We start from the raw sequence: 20,709 nt of genomic DNA, 5'->3' as shown, positions 1-20,709 counted from the left end.
ATACTGCAAAGGAAACATAAAATATTTTGTAGAAAACATATATAACTTTGGCAGAAGACTAGATACTGCTTCTAGAAAAGTAAATACTGCTTTCTGAAGACTAGATACCGCCTACAGGTCTAAATACAGCGTCTGGAACACTAAATACTGCCTTCTAAAGACTAAAATTACTTTGTGGACACTAAATACTGCTTTCTGAAGACTAGATACTGCTGATAGGTCTAAGTACTGCAAAAGAAAGATAAAATATTTTGGAGAAAACATACATAATTTTGGCAGAAGACTAAACACTGCTTCTAGAAGACTGAATACTGCTTTCTGAAGACTAGATACTTCCAACAGGTCTAAATACAGCATCTGGAACACTAAATACTGCTTTCTAAAGACTAAAATTGCTTTGTGGAGACTAAATACTGCTTTCTGAAGACTAGATACTGCTGACAGGTCTAAATACTGCAAAAGAAAGATAAAATATTGTTGGAGAAAACATACATAACGTTGGCAGAAGACTAAATACTGCTTCTAGAAGACTAAATACTGCTTTCTGAAGACTAGATACTTCCGACAGGTCTAAATACAGCGTCTGGAACACTAAATACTGCCTTCTAAAGACTAAAATTACTTTGTGGAGACTAAATACTGCTTTCTGAAGACTAGATACTGCTGATAGGTCTAAGTACTGCAAAAGAAACATAAAATATTTTGGAGAAAACATTAAAAAGGCGCCGGCGCCCCCTTTTAGGCGGTGCCCGGGTGCAGTGCACTCCTTGCACCCCCCGCTAGCGCCGCCTCTGGCTAAATTACGCGTAATCTAAGAATTAATCTAGAATTAAGACCATATCAACCCGAAATTGGTCTCTTTGGCTCTAGGGTTAATATCATCTCTTGTTATCGGTTGCAACCGACTTCGGGTTAATCTTTGGGCGAAGATCAATGCCATTGCCTTATTAAGCCAAGGCTCTAGAATTAATATCATATGAATCCGGAATTTGTCAACACATTACACATCACCTTGGGTTGGGTTGGATTAGTAAATGTGACCAGTTTCTGTATTGAAAGCAGTTTTATATCGATCTTCAGGATAAATTTAGAATATTTAGAATTTTTTCCCAAATACTTTTTGATGAAAAATGTTAGTTAGCATATTGAATTGAAATCTTTAATTAAAAATTATTATAGTTTGATTTAAATAATTCTTAGAGCGTGCTTAATTTCGTTGAATGATTTTCGTATTTTAATTAAGGGAAGTAACGGACACAGCCTGAGGATTCAATTAAGAATTGTTGGAAAGAAAATAAACAGCTCAACTCCGTTTCAGGTTAAAATAACTAAAATAATCCAATTCGTATTGTTCCACAAAAGATCATCCCTGTTTAATTACGATTATTATTTTGGGTTCAAGTGGTCATTATCAGGTGAGTTGTTATTGACATTTGTAACCAATATGCATTGTATATACATCGATTGTACACACGCACAAGTTAGATTGGATTATATCTGAACCGATTTGTATTCATAGTCCCCATATACACATTATCCTTTTAATCGATGATCTCGTGTCAATAATGTAAATGCACCGACTCAAAATTCACCAAATAGTTAATTTTATTGTGGGTATTAATTTAATAACTTTGTATTAAAAATTTAATTAATGAGTGCGACTATTAACGGTTACATACAGATTAGAAAGCTCTTTGATGTTTTGGAATAATCTAATTAATTGCCAAATACAAAGAGGTACGTCGAATGGATTAAATATTTCAAAACTGGTCTTTGGCACTCGATACGCATGTGGTAGTAATGTTGGGTTTCATTTGCGTCACGATTGGCAGCCGCACAATCGAGCCGACTGTTAATAGATTTTGTAATTAGTCCAAAAGTACAAAGCAAATTGAATTTGAAACCAATTACAGTAAAATCTCGATATACCGGACTAATACGGAGAAGGAAGCCAAATGTTCGTTTTATGAATTATTTTAATGCACACACATTATGTAAGAATATAAGAGGACTGCTACATCCGGAGAACAGGTGCTCAACTCGAAGGACCGTTCGTGACGTCACCGCTGAATAACAATTAAAACTGAAGCTAACAGATAATAACGCATTATTTATAAACCGAGGTAGCTGTGCCTCTAGTACTTAAAATAAAGTGTTCTTTAATACAAATACATTACTTAGAAGCCGAGGTAGCCATGCTGCCGAGGCAGTAGTTCAAGATTCTCAATAATAATATAGTACTTAAAAACCGAGGCAGCTGTGCTGCCGAGGCAGTGGCTCTAGTACTTACAATTAGTATAAAGTAAAGTTTTCTTTAATACAAATGCTTTACTTTGAAACCGAGGCAGCTATGCTGCCGAGGCAGTGGCTCTAGTACTTAATATAAAGTAAAGTTTTCTTTATTTATTTACCATTTATTGCCACAGACAAAAATACAAAATTACATAAGATACACTTAACTTAAACAGTATCAGCAAATGGATCATTTTATCGCACAAGCGATCTCTGCCAAATGACCCAACAGAACAAACAAAAATAAAAATAATATTTGCTGAATATGGCAAGTAGTGATAATTAGATATTATTAACATCACCAAATAAGATTAAGCAAGAAAAGAAAAACAAAGAGAAAAATAAAGAAAAGACACAAAAAGAGAGATAGAGAGCGACTAAAAGAAACTAAAAGAATCTGCCGGATATCAGTTGCCAACAAGTGAGAGCAGTTGAAGAGAGGAAAAAAGAGAAAGACAAAGAACAAAGAATCAGGAAACAGCTAGTTGAAGTGGCTCTTTAAAACATGTCTAAAATTAGTAATTCTAGAAATATTACGAATTTCAGAAGGCAGTCCATTCCACAGCGCAATCGACTGTACTGTAAATGATCTATGATAAATTTCAGTGCTATGAACGGGAAATGTAAGAATAGTATCAGAACGTGAACGAGTAGCAAGCTCATGAGTTGATAATTGCTGGAACCTATCTGATAAGTACTTGGGGGTGCAGTTATGAAGTCTCTCACAGGTTAACATCTGAATGTAATTGCGATACGGCGTTACATGCTCAAATCTATTTAGGTCAAATATGAACCGGATACAATTATTTTGTAGCCGCTGCAATTTACTCAGAAGAGTCACCGAGAGATCGGGATAAACCGCGTCCGCATAGTCGAAGTGAGGAAATATAAGAGAGTAACAAAGATTACGACGCACCACAGGAGGAAGAGAGCAGCGAAGTCTTTTTAAAGAGTGGAAGCAAGCATAGACTTTTCTGCAAACATGTTGAATTTGCGGTTTCCAAGACAGTGCAGAATCCATAAGGACTCCAAGATTTTTAACTGTGTTAGAAAACCGTATGACATTACCATCCAGCATCAGATCACTGCAGGCAGATGGATTAATCTTACCAAGTAATTGACGAGTTCCAAACACAATAGCTTGCGTTTTAACTGAGTTCAACTTAAGTCCGTATCTCCGAGACCAGTTCAAGACGTTAGATAGATCGTTATTAAGTCGCATAATAGCTGCCGGAAATTCAGCAACAGTAGTAGTAGTATATATCTGCAAGTCGTCGGCATACAAATGATAATTACACGAGATATATTTAGTAACACTATTAACCCTGAGGAACACCACATTTGATTGCACAAGCAGAAGAAATTGAAGAGTTAGCGCGTACACACAAGGAGCGATGGGAAAGGTAGGATTGAAACCAAGAAACACAGGGGGGAGTGAATACGTAGGCAGAAAGAGACGCTAAAAGAAGGCTGTGGTCGACAGAATCAAAAGCCTTGCTGAAATCGAGCAGTACCAGCACAGTAACACATCTGTTGTCGCAGGCATACCTAATATCATCGGCATACCATCTTTAATACAAATGCTTTACTTTGAAACCGAGGCAGCTATGCTGCCGAGGCAGTGGCTCTAGTACTTAATATAAAGTAAAGTTTTCTTTAATACAAATGCTTTACTTTGAAACCGAGGCAGCTATGCTGACGAGGCAGTGGCTCTAGTACTTAAAATAAAGTAAAGTGTTCTTTAATACAAATACATTACTTAGAAGCCGAGGTAGCTATGCTGCCGAGGCAGTAGTTCAAGGTGTTCCATAATAACATACTATTTAGAAACCGAGGCAATCGTGCTGCCGAGGCAGTTGCTCTAGTACTTAAAATATAGTAAAGTGTTCTTTAATACAAATACATTACTTAGAAGCCGAGTCATACTAGTCATACTGCCGAGGCAGTGGTTCTAGTACTTAAAATGTAAAGATTTCCTTAATTTTACTTCAATAAAAATATACATTGAGTTGGGTTGGATTAAATGTGCTCTTGGCTGTTCAAGAACAACCTCAAAATTCTCTAAGAAATCTGGTCCATAATTGCGCCATTATTTGTTGTAACTGCCATTTTTTTGACGTTTAATGGTGTAACCGGTTCAGTTACTGCTTTGATTCTAATTTGCTGATTAAATATTTTCAGAAAATATTTGCAAAAAATATATATATTTATATGCAAAAAAGAACCTATGCATCCAGTTTTAGATAACAATGTTGGTTACCATATCAAGGAAGAAACTAAGAACAATACAAATAAACAACTATAACCAGAATATGCACATGATTCATTTAAATCACAAATAGCGTATACAGGGTGTTTCGGAGACATATACTAGAGTGAAAATGACGATTCATGTAAAAAAAAAATTAGTAAAAGTCTTCAAATTTCAAAGATACAGGCCATCAAAGTTATGAAATTTTAACACATTTTTCCAAATATCTTAAACACTATTTACAGTAAAGCGCTGAAATTTGGTACAGTATAAATCAATGTCATGTAAAATCTGTTAAGCAATTTATGAGTTGGATCGGTCACTAGAACTTATATTAGACGGCCACACCCGATTTCTTCTAGGTACAGTGCTACCAATCTAGCGCAGAATTACAATTAAAACTAGAATTAACACTAGACCTAAAACATTTCGGATTAAGCCGTCTTCAGAGACGCATTTATTATTTTAAATATTAATGTTTTGTTAGTGAAAAGAAAAATTGTAAAAAGTAAATCCGCTTCAGCACAAATATATTTCCTTCTTTCAAAACGCAATATTTTATTTAAATCAGATATTCATGTATGTGCGAGTGCTCGACAAAATCTGAGCCCCATCCACTGCGGACTTCGCGGTGATAAACTGGAAAAGCCGAAAGTGGGTGAAGGTGGCTCCGATTCCTACGACAGAGGAACCCATAGATCTCGTACTCCTTCTATTTAGATATGATAATACCCGAGATATCTCATTCTCCGAGACGTGGTGACAATTTTAACGCATCACTTTTTCCCCCTTTTTATTTTTTCCATCCTTTATTCCGTCCAAAGTGAATCCAATCATATCGATGTAAATATCAATATAATTCAAATTTATTTATCCTTACATCCACTTTTTGTTTGACGGAGAAAAGTTTGAATATTAAACCTTCAAAAATCGGGGTTGGAAAAATTTTAATTTGGATAATTTTAATTAAAAAGCTTCCTCTGAGATCGAGACGCTTCGTCGAAAGAGATGATGGGAGTTCTTCAGAAGTCTAATTACGTGGCGGTTTCTCGATTGCGTCTAGCGATCGACTTCGTGGCCCTTTTCAAAGCGTTGAAAGGCTTCATCTCTCTGATACGAACTCGGGTTATGGAATTTGTTTGCGTCGAAACTTGCAAGCTTATATTACAAGATATAAATAGAAATAAAAAATTAGTTATGATATTAATATTATTTCAATAACATTTATAAATTTATCGAATTATACCAAGTTCGAGTTAAATCAAATTATTCGTTTTTAATTTAAACAAAATAATTTTGTATTTTGGCTAAACAATCGAAAAAGAATTTCTAAGAAGAATCACTAAGCGCCATCTGTGGATAAGCTTTTAAAGTTTATAAAAAATTTAATAAGTTTCTACTTTTAATATTTTAAAACATAACTTTAATATTAAAATCTCAATTTGTAATATGAATTTTTATAGCCTAAGCAAAACTTTTCTAAACATAACTTCTATGATAAGCAGGACTCTGCGCACTCGCTATTATTTGATTCAAACACCATCTGTAGTTTTACTTCTGATTCATTGAGTCGCTGCGTTCACAGTAATTTCGAAAATATTTCGATAACTGCGCTAAATTTTGTAATTGTTTAATAGAAATCCAAAACTTTTCCCAAAAACAGCCATTCGAGTTTGACATTTGACATTTTACGTGTTTGACATTTCAAATCTCATCTCAAACTGCTTATCTTATGCTCAAGGAGATTGTATTGACTTTTTATAACACTTTTAATAACGACCCGATGAGGATATAGACTTGAGAAATTTGTTGGGGATTTTTGATGTAATGCATTACGTCAATAGCATGATCATCTATCCTACATCAAGAGATTTCATGTAAACTGCAAAGTCAATACAAATGCAACAGATACATGGTAGAGTCCTAGATGCAGTATTGATGCAGCAGACCATATGGAGATATGATACTATCTAGCTGGAATCTTAAAAGAGATTCTGTGCCGACTTGACTCGATAGAAATGTGATGTAAATTTCACGTAGACATGATGTAGGCACTACACATGCAGGCTTCAAAGATTATATATATATTGCCTTATTATGGCCTCACCATCTACCTTTTTCTTGACATTCTTCCTCTCCAATGGCTCTGTCCATAGTTGCATCTTTTATTGTTTCCATCTATGTCTTCGTGATAACTTGATACAGAGAGGATGTGGACTTTATAGGGAATTTTCTCATTGCATGATGGGGAGTTAAAGTAGATTTTGTAGAGGTGTAATGTAATACAGGTTTCAAAGACTTGATATAGACTTAATAAAGACTAGGACATGATACTTGACTTGATTGAAACAAACTTACTACATCTATCAAATCAATAGACATAATGGGGAATTGAAGCAAACTTCAAAAATTAAATACAAATTCTACAATAACTATGAAATGATTTTATGTAGTCTTAAAATAGTCTTGCACTATTGCGATATTGATATTACGCAGTCTTGATTTGACGCTGTACAGACGCAACCTAATGGAAACATGGAAAAATGAGATGGGCATTGTAAAGACTTGTTACAAATAGACTCGATAGGAACACAATGCATCTACTCCCTTAAATTTTGTTTTTATGCAGATCATAAAAAATAATCTATTAGATCATATTTGATGCAGTCTTGAGGCAAACCTGATGGTGACTTGACTTGATAGAACAGTGTTGAACCTTGATGCAGAGATGATTTTGTTGCGATTTTGATGTGGCATGATGGAGAGATAAAACATGTACAAATTAATGGAGATTTGATGCAGATTTAATAAACATATATGAAGATTTTTTACAATCTTAAACGATACTTGATATACTGTTAGATCTCCACTCTAGGAGTCCAGTCTTGATGTATTTCAGTCTTGCTGATAGCATGCAAAGCCAAGAACCAGTATATCTGTTTGCCGTATCGTGTAGTTCAAAAAGGGGAAGTAATCTCCCTTGGTTTCAACATTTTGTATTTTGTACTTGATTTGGCAGAAACATGGTGAAGACTTGAAGCAAAAATGACGTAGATTTAAAGTAGACGGATAGTAGATGATTATATTTGAACCTTAAAATCGCATAGTTGCAACAAAAATTTAACTAACATATCTATGATATATCATCGATAGTTTTCAAAATTCGCTATAAAATTAATTTCTTGAAGGATCCTTGTGGAAATATCACCAATTATTAATTAAAGTATCCTCTTTTTAATGCAAAAAGTCGTTTTGAAAAATCACTTTTAGTTCATGAGAAATTAATTTTTGAAATAATCGACAACTTTTTCGAATTTTGCAATTTTCGCCGATTAAGTTTTAAAAATTCGTATAAAATCCATTTTGTGGAATATGAGTATGAAAATTTCCCAAAGTGTTAATAAAAGTGTCCTCTTTCCAATGAACTAACCCGTTTTGAAAAATAACTTTTAGTTTTTGAGAAAACAATATTTGAAGTTTTGATAAAATTTTCGATGTTGCAAGTTTCATCGATGATTTTCAAAATTCGCTATAAAATTAATTTCTTGAAGGATCCTTGTGGAAATATCACCAATTATTAATGAAAGTATCCCCTTTTTAATGCAAAAAGCCGTTTTGAAAAATCACTTTCAGTTTTTGAGAAATAAATTTTTGAAATGATCGAAAATTTTTTCGAATTTTCAATTTTCACCGATTAAGTTTAAAAATTCGTATAAAATCGATTTCTTGGAATATGAGTATGAAAATTTCCTAAAGTGTTAATAAAAGTGTCCTCTTTCCAATGAACCAACCCGTTTTGAAAAATAACTTTTAGTTTTTGAGAAAACAATATTTGAAGTTTTGATAAAATTTTCGATGTTGCAATTTTCATCGATAATTTTCAAAATTCGCTATAAAATTAATTTCTTGAAGGATCCTTGTGGAAATATCCCCAATTATTAATTAAGGTATACTCTTTTTAATGCAAAAAGCCGTTTTGAAAAACCACTTTTAGTTCTTTAGAAATAAATTTTTGAAATAATCGACAATTTTTTCGAATTTTGCAATTTTCGCCGATTAAGTTTTAAAAATTCGTATAAAATCCATTTCTTGGAATATGAGTATGAAAATTTCCTAAAGTGTTAATAAAAGTGTCCTCTTTCCAATGAACTAACCCGTTTTGAAAAATAACTTTTAATTTTTGAGAAAACAATATTTGAAGTTTTGATAAAATTTTCGATGTTGCAATTTTCATCGATAATTTTCAAAATTCGCTATAAAATTAATTTCTTGAAGGATCCTTGTGGAAATATCACCAATTATTAATTAAAGTATCCTCTTTTTAATGCAACAAGCCGTTTTGAAAAATCGCTTTTAGTTTTTGAGAAATAAATTTTTGAAATGATCGACAATTTTTTCGAATTTCCAATTTTCACCGATTAAGTTTTAAAAATTCGTATAAAATCCATTTTTTGGAATATGAGTATGAAAATTTCCCAAAGTATTAATAAAAGTGTCCTCTTTCCAGTGAACCAATCCGTTTTGAAAAATAATTTTTAGTTTTTGAAAAAATAATATTTGAAGTTTTGATAAAATTTTCGATGTTGCAATTTTCATCGATAATTTTCAAAATTCGCTATAAAATTAATTTCTTGAAGGATCCTTGTGGAAATATCACCAATTATTAATTAAAGTATCCTCTTTTTAATGCAACAAGCCGTTTTGAAAAATCGCTTTTAGTTTTTGAGAAATAAATTTTTGAAATGATCGACAATTTTTTCGAATTTCCAATTTTCACCGATTAAGTTTTAAAAATTCGTATAAAATCCATTTTTTGGAATATGAGTATGAAAATTTTCCAAAGTATTAATAAAAGTGTCCTCTTTCCAGTGAACCAATCCGTTTTGAAAAATAACTTTTAGTTTTTGAGAAAACGACATTTGAAGTTTTGATAAAATTTTCGATGTTGCAATTTTCATCGATAATTTTCAAAATTCGCTATAAAATTAATTTCTTGAAGGATCATTGTGGAAATATCACCAATTATTAATTAAAGTATCCTCTTTTTAATGCAATAAGCCGTTTTGAAAAATCGCTTTTAGTTTTTGAGAAATAAATTTTTGAAATGATCGAGTATTTTTTCGAATTTCCAATTTTCACCGATTAAGTTTTAAAAATTCGTATAAAATCCATTTTTTGGAATATGAGTATGAAAATTTCCCAAAGTATTAATAAAAGTGTCCTCTTTCCAATGAACTAACCCGTTTTGAAAAATAACATTTAGTTTTTGAGAAAACAATATTTGAAGTTTTGATTAAATTTTCGATGTTGCAATTTTCATCGATAATTTTCAAAATTCGCTATAAAATTAATTTCTTGAAGGATCCTTGTGGAAATATCACCAATTATTAATTAAAGTATCCTCTTTTTAATGCAATAAGCCGTTTTGAAAAATCGCTTTTAGTTTTTGAGAAATTAATTTTTGAAATAATCGACAACTTTTTCGAATTTTCCAATTTTCACCGATTAAGTTTTAAAAATTCGTATAAAATCAATTTCTTGGAATATAAGTATGAAAATTTCCCAAAGTGTTAATAAAAGTGTCCTCTTTCCAATGAACCAACCCGTTTTGAGAAATAACTTTTAGTTTTTGAGAAAACGTGTTGCTATTTTCATCAATAATTTTCAAAATTCGCTATTAAATTAATTTTATTATTAATTAAAGTATCCTCTTTTTAGAGTTGCTTCGTTGACATATCTTATTATTAATTTCATTTTTATTCCATGATGTAGCAATGTAGGGTATCACTTCAGAAATGCACCTGAAATTATAACCATAATGTTCCTAATATCACTAATATCTATGATATATCATATTATACAACTTCAACGACCGCATTTTTTAATAACTCAATGAATAATAAATAAGCGCACAATGTATTGAATGAGGAAAGTGTTGCATCATCTTCTCCACCACTCTAATGATCAGTGACAGGAGAACAGTGACACAGCTTTTTAAGCTATATAAAATTAAACACAAGTCACTGTTGAAATCGTTGCAAATCATCTCACAGATTCATTCCCCAAATCGCAACTTTTCAGCTTCTTTCTGTTAAGTTTAAAACAAATTTTTTGTAAGCGTGTATAAAGAATTGCCTAACACTCAGTGAATTTTCTTGATTAAACTTGTTGGATGTGTATAATTGGTTGCATATATCTACCACGTTTTAATCTTACCGGTTTTCTACCGCTCTTATTCAAAAAGTTGCGATCAAAGAACAGAAACGATTCGGCAGGGTTTCGACGTAGACGTGCGCTCGCGCTCTCTCTCATTCACCTGCGATCGCGATGATCTAACAAAAAAGATTAATAAGAAAACTAACTCGATCTCAAAAACTAACCGCGATAATCTTATCTTTTTTTTTTCATTATTTTGATTTAAAGTTATTAAAAATAATTGAATAATTTGATAATAATGTTTGTTCGCTTGGTGATTTTTGCGTGTGTGTGTCGATTGGCGGTCAATTTCAATCTGGAGGAGCGCAATTTTCTTTTTCACAAAGGCGAAAAAGGATCGTATTTCGGTTACAGCGTGGCTCAGCATATCACCGATAAAGATAAAGATCGCGGAGAGAGTTGGTAAGTTACATTTTTGTTAAGCAACAGGTGATCGATAGATACTTTAATAATAAACCTTGAGGAGTTATTTAAAAAGTCGTAATTGATATAAATAGATGGAAATTAGCTAAAAGTTTACGTCAGCGCGATTCGAATAAAATTTTTTTTTAATGAATCCATTTTAAAAGAATTTTTGTTTCACTATCTCAATGTAACATTACGCATTGTAATCTATCTAGGATAAATAAATATGTTTACAAAAAACGTTAAGATAAGACAAACCCATTAACACAGTTTATACTCGACTAAAATTCGAAGCAACACAGTTATTGAATAATTTAACCGAGTTAATAGAAGTCCTAAACACACAAAACCCATATTGAAGCACCATAAACAAACAACTTTTATGTTAAATTGTTATCTTTAAAGTGATTTTAATACAATTACAGTTCCATGTTAAAAGTGATGACGAAAACAAACGTTTCCTTTACACTTTAAAGAAATAAACACTTTAAAAGTCAATAACGATTAGTTGGCAAAGGAAGGTACTTTCTTTTAAGTAAACTGCTGATCGTTTTATAAATATTATCGAATAAACACTCTTTGGGAGGTCTCCCAAAGAATTCACTAATTTCTTTTTAAATTTGTTTTAATTCAATAAAATGCATCTCGTACTCTGAAAGGTGCCGTTATAAAACACTTTAAAATGTTCGTTGCAAAACAACTTAGTCAACAATAGCTGCAGAACATGTCTTGTTTAATTTGTATGCAGTATATGACAAAGATGCAACAAGTAAACAAGCGCACGTTTTATTTTATTGTTTTTTTATTATCCAAGTATGATATAACTTATAAAGTTTGATTTAATTAATAAATATGAAATGTGCAACACTTAACGAGGACGAAAAGTCTTACAAAAACCTTGTAGGTGTGTGTCAAAATGGTTTTAATCAAATAAAAAAACTTTGCAATACGAAAAAACTTGATTGGTATGAATTGCAATGCTACTAATCGGCTAAAAACACCTCTATAATACTTGACGACGTCGAAAGAATGAAATAAAACGATTTTGATACTTTTTGACAAGATTTCAAACATATCATATAATTGTTGGTCTATGTTAAAATGGTGCTAATTGACTAAAATCATCTCTACAATACTTAACAAGGAAGAAAGAATTAAAAACAGCGATTTTGACGTTTTTTGAAAGTGTTTCAAAAACATCAAGAATTAGAAAAAGCTTATTGGTGAGTGTTAAAAGGTGCTATTCAACTAAAAACATCCCTAGAATACTTAATGAGGTTGATAGAATTAAATGAAATTGGTGTTGGTATTTTTGAAAATGTTGCAAAAATATTAAAAGATATAAAAAGCTTGTTGGTGTGCCAATAAATAGAAAAAACTTATTGATGTATGTCAAAATGGTGCTAAACCAATAAAAAACGTCTCTAGAATACTTGATACGGATGGTAGACTTAATTAAAATTTGTTTTGGTGATTTTTGAGTGTTTCAAAGATACTAAAAAGTAGAAAAAGCTTGTTGATGAATGTCAAAATGTTGCTAATCGATTAAAAACATCTCTAGAATACGTAACGATGATGATAGAATTAAAAACAGCGAATTTGACGTTTTTTGAAAGTGTTTCAAAGACATCAAGAATTAGAAAAAGCTTGTTGGTGAGTGTTAAAAGGTGCTATTCAACTAAAAACATCCCTAGAATACTTAATGAGGTTGATAGAATTAAATGAAATTGGTGTTGGTATTTTTGAAAATGTTTCAAAGATGTCAAAAGATATAAAAAGCTTGTTGGTGTGTCTCAACATGGAGCTATTCCACTAAAAACACTTAATCAAGATAATAGAATTAAAAAAATTGTTTTGGGGGATTTTGAAGATGTTTCAAAACTACCAATAAATAGAAAAAGCTTGTTGATGTATGTCAAGAATTAGAAAAAGCTTGTTGATGAGTGTTAAAAGGTGCTATTCAACTAAAAACATCCCTAGAATACTTAATGAGGTTGATAGAATTAAATGAAATTAGTATTGGTATTTTTGAAAATGGTTCAAAGATGTCAAAAGATATAAAAAGCTTGTTGGTGTGTCTCAACATGGTGCTATTCCACTAAAAACACTTAATGAAGATAATAGAATTAAAAAAATTGTTTTGGGGGATTTTGAAGATGTTTCAAAACTACCAATATATAGAGAAAGCTTGTTGATGTATGTCAAAATGGTGCTAATCGATTAAAAACGTCTCTAGAATACTTAATGATGATGACAGAATTAAATAAAATTGGTTTTGGTGGTTTTTGAAGATGTTTCAAATCAACCAATAAATAGAGAAAGCTTGTTGATGTATGTCAAAATGGTGCTAATCGATTAAAAACGTCTCTAGAATACTTAATGATGATGACAGAATTAAATAAAATTGGTTTTGGTGGTTTTTGAAGATGTTTCAAATCAACCAATAAATAGAAAAAGCTTGTTGATGTATGTCAAAATGATGTTATTGATTAAAAACGTCTCTAGAATACTTAATGATGATGACAGAATTGAATAAAATTGGTTTTGGTGGTTTTTGAAGATGTTTCAAATTAACCAATAAATAGAAAAAGCTTGTTGATGTATGTCAAAATGGTGCTAATCGATTAAAAACATCTCTAGAATACTTAATGATAATGACAGAACTAAATAAAATTGGTTTTGGTGGTTTTTGAAGATGTTTCAAATCAACCAATAAATAGAAAAAGCTTGTTGATGTATGTCAAAATGGTGTTATTGATTAAAAACGTCTCTAGAATACTTAATACGGATGGCTTGTTGTTAAGCTTGTTGATGTATGTCAAAATAGTACTAATTGATTAAAAACATCTTTAGAATAAAACATTTGGCACCTTATTATAATGCATTTATTGTATCATGGTACTCTATGTTCTGAAAATTCAGCGAATATCGACACATATCGAAATTGTATTAATGCTATAACAATCTGGAGTTGTTCCTGCATACAATCATAAATATCTCGAAGCAAGAATAAGGATTCCGCCCTTAACATAATAATTTCTTCTGGTTTTTCTTTAGAGATAGACACCTCTTATTAATGGTGGTGATGATCCTTTATTTGGATCATAAATCATCATTTGTTCTTGTTTTACAAATATTGGTTTGGGTTGGGTCTATTTAGAATATGACAAAATGGAATGAGTCGTGAAATACAAATGTCCAACAACGATCATGAAGATGATAAATAAAATCCTGTGGATTTAAGCTAAATCCAGAAGATGAAGGATAAAGATACTGCAAAAAATTTCATAGCAATTATTTTCTCAGAATCATGATAACATAAACAAGAATAGGTGAGGTGTTTGCCAACGGTTAGGAAATACAGAATGTTCAAGACAATAAGTAACAATGTTACATTGCATGAAGTTGAAGAACTTAGAGTTAAAACAGAAATTCTGAATAACCCGAAATTTGCAAACATTCAAGGAAAAACTGCTTGTCCAAGTAAATAGGACATGGCAAAAGTATTTTTTCCAATGTTTGATGTTTTGGAGATGTTAAAGAATTTGTGGAGAAAAACCTAAATTGATTAGGAACTCTGCTCAACCTGAAATTTGCAAAAATTCAAGAAAACTTGTTTTCTAAAGAAATAGAAAATGACAAAAATTATTTGCCTATGTATAGTTGATAAAAAATATCATGCAATTAGAATTAAATAAATCAGAAATTATGCTCAATTAGAAATTTTTGTTTAAAAATGTTCTGTTTTTCTAGAAATCTATTAAATCAGGTTCTTGGTTGAAATCATCAGTTTCAGAAAGAAGTTGTTCTTGTTTTGCAAATATTGGCTTGGGTTGGGCCTATTTAAAATATGACAAAATGGAATGAGTCGTGAAATACAAATGTCCAACAACGATCATGAAGATGAATAAAACGATTTTGATGCTTTTTGACAGGGTTTCAAACATACCATGAAATTGACAAAGCGTATTGGTCTATGTCAAAATGGTGCTAATCGTTTAAAAAGTCTCTAGAATACTAAATGCGGATGGTACACTTAATTAAAATTGGTTTTATTGATTTTTGAAGATGTTTCAAATCTACCAAGAACTAGAAAAAGCTTGTTGATACATCTCAAAATGATGAAAACTTCGTTGGTGTGTATCAAAATGGTTCTAATCAAATGAAAACACGTTGGGGTTTGTTAGGTAAGAAAAAACAGGTTTATAACATTAAAAGAATTTTTTCAAAAGAAAATTCAAAAACCTTGGAATATAAAAAAACTTGATTAGTATGAATTGCAATGCTACTAATCGATTAAAAACACCTCTTTAATACTTAACGAAGTCGAAAGAATTAAATAAAACGATTTTGATGCTTTTTGACAGGGTTTCAAACATACCATGAAAATGACAAAGCGCGTTGGTGTATGTCAAAATGGTGGTAATCGATTAAAAATCTACAATACTTAATGAAGATGATAGCATTAAATAAACTTTGTTTTGGTGGTTTTTGAAGATGTTTTAAATCTACCAATAAATAGAAAAAGCTTGTCAGAATGGTGTTATTGATTAAAAACGTTTCTAGAACACTTAATACGGATGATAGAGAGTGTTTCAAACATACTAAAAAATAGAAAAAGCTTGTTGATGAATGTCAAGAGAAGTTTTTAATCAATTAGCACCATATTGATTAAAAACTTAATTAATGGTGGTGATGAAGGTTCGGGCAGTGACTTTCTCCTTTTCCAATTTGATGATCCCTTATTTGTCATTATTTGAGTCTCTTTCAAACAAATCAGGTTCTTGGTTGAAATCATCGGTTTCAGAAAGAAGTTGTTTTTGTTTTGCAAATATTGGCTTGGGTTGGGTCTATTTAAAATATGACAAAATGGAATGAGTCGTGAAATACAAATGTCCAACAACGATCATGAAGATGATAAATAAAATCCTGTGGATCTAACAATAAGCTAAATCCAGAGAATAAAGGATAAAGCAGCTCACGGGTGGTCTCAACAATTTCAATCTCAACTCTGTTCATTTAACCAAAAAGGAAATAATAGAAAGACATGACGTCTGCGAAAGAATCTCGAAAGATCTTCAAGTCGTAAAACACATCAATTGTTGTCGGTTTTAATCTTACATTTCCTTTTTCCTGTTTTGCAATAAACCTACTGGGCGATTTTATTTTTATTATTTTTTTCGCTATACTATCGATCTCTTCGGAGTGTTCAGTAAGGAAACGTGTCGAGGAAAAATTGGTATTCGAAGGTTAAACCGTTGTTGACATATCGGAAATAGGATTAACCTAGATTGGTACCCCCTTTATAGAGTTTTATTGTCGTCGGGGAACAATAAATAACCGTAAATGTTCGAAATCTGGCAACTATTTCTGTAAATTACCAAATTTAACATAACAACCAAATTTAATTCAACAGATTAAATAAACAGCAATTTAGAATGTTCAAAAACCACCCCTTAAGTGTCATGTCATAAAAGGGGTAATAAATCAATTTATGTAATACTATATCTTAATATTTTTGGAACTAATTAATCCATTAAACCAGCGTTTCTTAACCTGTGGGGCGCGCCCCCCTAGGGGGGCGTCATAATTCTATATGGGGGGCGCCAACACATCAAAATGAAAAAAAAAAGATAGATACTAATAAAAAATTAATGTCATTCTGACATTACAAAAAATTAAGTAAGTACATTTAAACAAATACACTCGTACTATTACCTAGGTATTTAATTACTATAAATATAATATTGTATCAGTAGGTACTGTCAAATGCCAAATGAAACTAATAATAGACTCATCAGTACTAAATTAAAAGTAGCTGTAATGATTATAATTATTAGTGACTCCATTGGGCCTGTCTCGCACAGCAAAGTTTTTCAAAAGAAGGTTTTATATTACAAATAGCCACTCTCAGTTCTTTGGTCTATATTCAGTCGAGACCTATATTTTGTCTTTAAAGCAGCCACCGCAGAAAATCCGGCTTCACAAAGGTAGGATGTTGAAAATGGTAATAATATACGAAATGCTCTTGTTTTCAGTGGAGAAAATTCATCATTCAATCCAGTCCAAAATTCAAGAGAGATTTATTACTAAATTCTCTCTATTACTAAATTTCGCCGCTTGCAGTAAAGTCTATGAAGATTTCTTCTTCTGCAGTTGAGAGACCTTCGTGAGTAGTTCGAAATGGATCCCACTCGTAACTTGCTACCAATTTGTCGTTAGCAAAAAAATACTTTTCAAAATTCTGTGCCAACATGGCTAAATGACTTTCTATTGTAACAAAAACAACTTTCACATACTGTTCTTCTTTCTTGTATGTTTTGACATATTCATTCACATTTGCAAACATTTCTAGTTCTTTTTGTTTCACATTTCTGCTCCACAGCTCCAAATTTCTACAGAAAGTACTAACTCTATCACTGCTATCCAACATATGTGTGTTTGCTCCTTGGAGTTGTAGATTCAGGGTATTTAATTTCTCGAATATGTCACCAATTTCATCATAAATAAAGCATCTCGAAACTTTTTGGTTTCCAGGCGGTTTTCCTCTTCTAAAAAAGTGGCAATTTCCTCTTTTAACTCATAAACACGTTGTAGAAATTTCCCACGCGATGGCCTCACAATAAAATAGCAACGTTGAATGTTCTGCACCCATATCTTTGTAAAGTGCATTAAAGATTCTTGATTTTACGGGTCTCATTTTTATATAATGTTGAGACCAGGACTCATTTCTTTGGAAACCAGAGCCTTTCTATGGATCATGCAATAGGTGCAGACACATTGCGGAGATTTTTGTTTCACAAGTGCTTGTACGCTTTGGAATCTTCCACACATTGTAGAATCACCATTGGTGCATATTCCAACGCAATTCTTCCACTCTATGTTTGCCTCATTAATAAAATCATTTAAAATATCAAACAAAGTGAGTGCTTTTGCTTTGAGTTCTATAGGTTTGCAGAAAAGTAGTTCTTCTACTGCCGATATGCGATCGCAAAATCAGACATCGGCAATTAAATGAGCGTCTTTATTGCTATCTGTTGGCTCGTCAAGCTGAATCGAAAACAATTTGTCACACAACTTTTCAAGAAGCTGATGCTGTTACATCTTCGGCTATATCACCAATTCGGCGGGCAACAGTATCATTTGAAAGAGGTATGGATTGTAATTGTTTGGCAAAATTATCTCCAAAGATAGTTTCTACAATCTCCATTGCAACTGGCAGAATAAGGTCTTCACCAATGGTGTGAGCCTTTTTATATCTGGCTATTTTATATGATACTTTGTAAGAGGCAAGTAAAACTTTTTCGTTCACAAACAAAGTTTTTTTGAAGAATGATGTTTGCTCTTCATATGACTAATTTTAATTCAACTTGTTAACGTACTCACTATGAAGTGTTTCCAAATGGCGTCTAAGTTTATTAGGTTTCATGCTGCCTGCTGCCAAAATGTTTAAACAAATGACGCAAAAAAAAAGGTAGGGGGGCGGAATAAAAATTGTTATTGAAAATTGGGGCCCGAATACTGAAACATTGAGAAACGCTGCATTAAACTAATTCTTGAGAAATTTAAATTCGAGTTGAATAATTTCTTGTCGGCGTGGGTTGGAGTAACCGTTCGAAATGGCTTTAAGCGAAGAAACCCAGAAAAGCAAGCAAAAGGCGAGTTGAGAAACATGCACCATGAAATCGAAGTGTATAAGAGTAGCAGTGGGGAAGAATGTTGTGTGTGGTAAAACGGTGTGTTCCATAGGTATCTCTAGCTTTTTATTGCCTATTGTCGAGTTCGAAGAGCGCACACCGTTAGGTAATTAAGAGGAAATGGCTGGTTTATAAATGGAAGCCGAAGTAATTACCACGAAACGAATTTTTATTATTTTTCGATGATGAGAAATAATCTTAAAACGAAGTGTGACAAATATTCCTAAAACATTGTATAAAAACAGAAAATAACATTATAATTTACGAGTTGTTTCAATTCGTGTAGCCAATAATAAAACTTGACCAACAGTAAATAACGAACGAAATTTTCACTAAGGTCGTTGGAACACTATTTTTAGCAAACACGTTATAAATAAATCCCCAAATACAAAGAAAACAATTTCGACGTCGTCTTACATTCCCCCACACCATACATTTTTCGATTTCGCACCTTTACAACAAAAATTAAAGCAACGAAAAAGAGAAAATCTCTTTTAATTTCTACGGCCTTCCTTTCATCATCTACCTGTGTTCTATTTGTAAAGGTTTTTTGTTCTCTTTTATGGTTACGTTAAGAAGACGAGAAACTAGTCTTCTCTTCTCCTTTTTTTTCTTTGGTGTTGTAAGCAAAGAACCCAACGGTGAGGAAATTTGAAAGGTGACAACTTCTGGAAGTGCAACGTACCCGACCTACGCACACCTGCTCAGACAATAGTTCGTGTTGAGGCAAACCTCTGAGCACTTATGAGTGCATGGTCAATGTACTGAACCGACACAGCGCCTTCTACCGGCGGCCCACACTACATTCCAACGACCGCCGCTGAGCGTTTGTTTCGTTTTTCTACTCTTTTTTTTCTTTATACTTTAACGCACCACAACGAAGCTGCACCACAACGAAGCTACATCACAACGAAACTGTGTTGGTGTAGGTATATTACACGTAACAATAGAGAATGTTTATGTATGCTCTTTATAAAGTCTTTATAAACTTTAAATTAAAGATGAGGTTACAAATTGTATGGAAAAGAATGTTTAGCATTAAAAGTTGATTTTAAGTGTTAAAATTATCTGAGATAATCATTTTCTTCTGATCAATTTAGCTTGAACTATATTGTGTTCCTCATCATCACTAATACATCAAATACTGAAAAATATATTCTTGCCGTTTTCTTTAGAAACCGAGCTTTTCTAAAATTTCTGCAAATTTCTAATTGAGGATAATTTCTGATTAATTTTATTGTAATTGCATGACATTTTTCATCGACTATACTAACAAATAAGGAAAGAAAATTATTTTTGTCATTTTCCTCTGGAAAGCAGATTTTCATTGAATTATTGCAAATTTCAGGTTGAGCAGAATTTCTGATCAATTTTTTAATTCTATAATCCTCATTAAGTGTTTTTAATGGAATAGCACCATGTTGAGACACACCAAGAAGCTTTTTATATCTTTTGACATCTTTGAAACATTTTCAAAAATACCAACACCAATTTCATTTAATTCTATCAACCTCATTAAGTATTCTAGGGATGTTTTTAGTTGAATAGCACCTTTTAACACTTACCAACAAACTTTTTTTTTATTCTTGATGTCTTTGAAACACTTTCAACAAACGTCAAATTGGCTGTTAATTAATTAATTTTATTGTAATTGCATGACATTTTTCATCAACTATACTAACAAATAAGGAAAGAAAATTATTTTTGTCACTTTCTATTCCTCTGGAAAACAGATTTTCATTAAATTATTGCAAATTTCAGGTTGAGCAGAATTTCTGATCAATTTAGTTTTAACTCCAACAAATTTTTCGCCATTTCGGAAGCATTAAATATTGAAAAAATGCTTCT

The 20,709-nt window shown here is 32.0% G+C and overlaps 1 protein-coding gene across 2 annotated transcripts in view; it reads left to right on the top strand.

Moving 5' to 3' along the window:
* The first annotated feature begins 10,900 nt into the window (after positions 1-10,900).
* The window catches only part of LOC111426539 (multiple edematous wings), a 68,896-nt gene continuing 59,087 nt past the window's right edge, over positions 10,901-20,709 (top strand). The window contains exon 1 of one of the 2 annotated variants that reach the window (XM_023061102.2): positions 10,901-11,161. In XM_023061102.2, the coding sequence (XP_022916870.1) occupies positions 10,998-11,161 (164 nt within the window). In that variant the 5' untranslated portion in view covers positions 10,901-10,997. The remainder of the gene's footprint in view (positions 11,162-20,709) is intronic. The other variant, XM_023061103.2, reaches the window with a different exon arrangement.

The sequence above is a fragment of the Onthophagus taurus genome, chromosome 5, assembly GCF_036711975.1.
Source record: "Onthophagus taurus isolate NC chromosome 5, IU_Otau_3.0, whole genome shotgun sequence".
Classification (NCBI taxonomy): domain Eukaryota; kingdom Metazoa; phylum Arthropoda; class Insecta; order Coleoptera; family Scarabaeidae; genus Onthophagus; species Onthophagus taurus.
The sequence above is the reverse complement of the archived record's forward strand: the minus strand, read 5'-3'. Positions and strand labels throughout refer to the sequence as shown.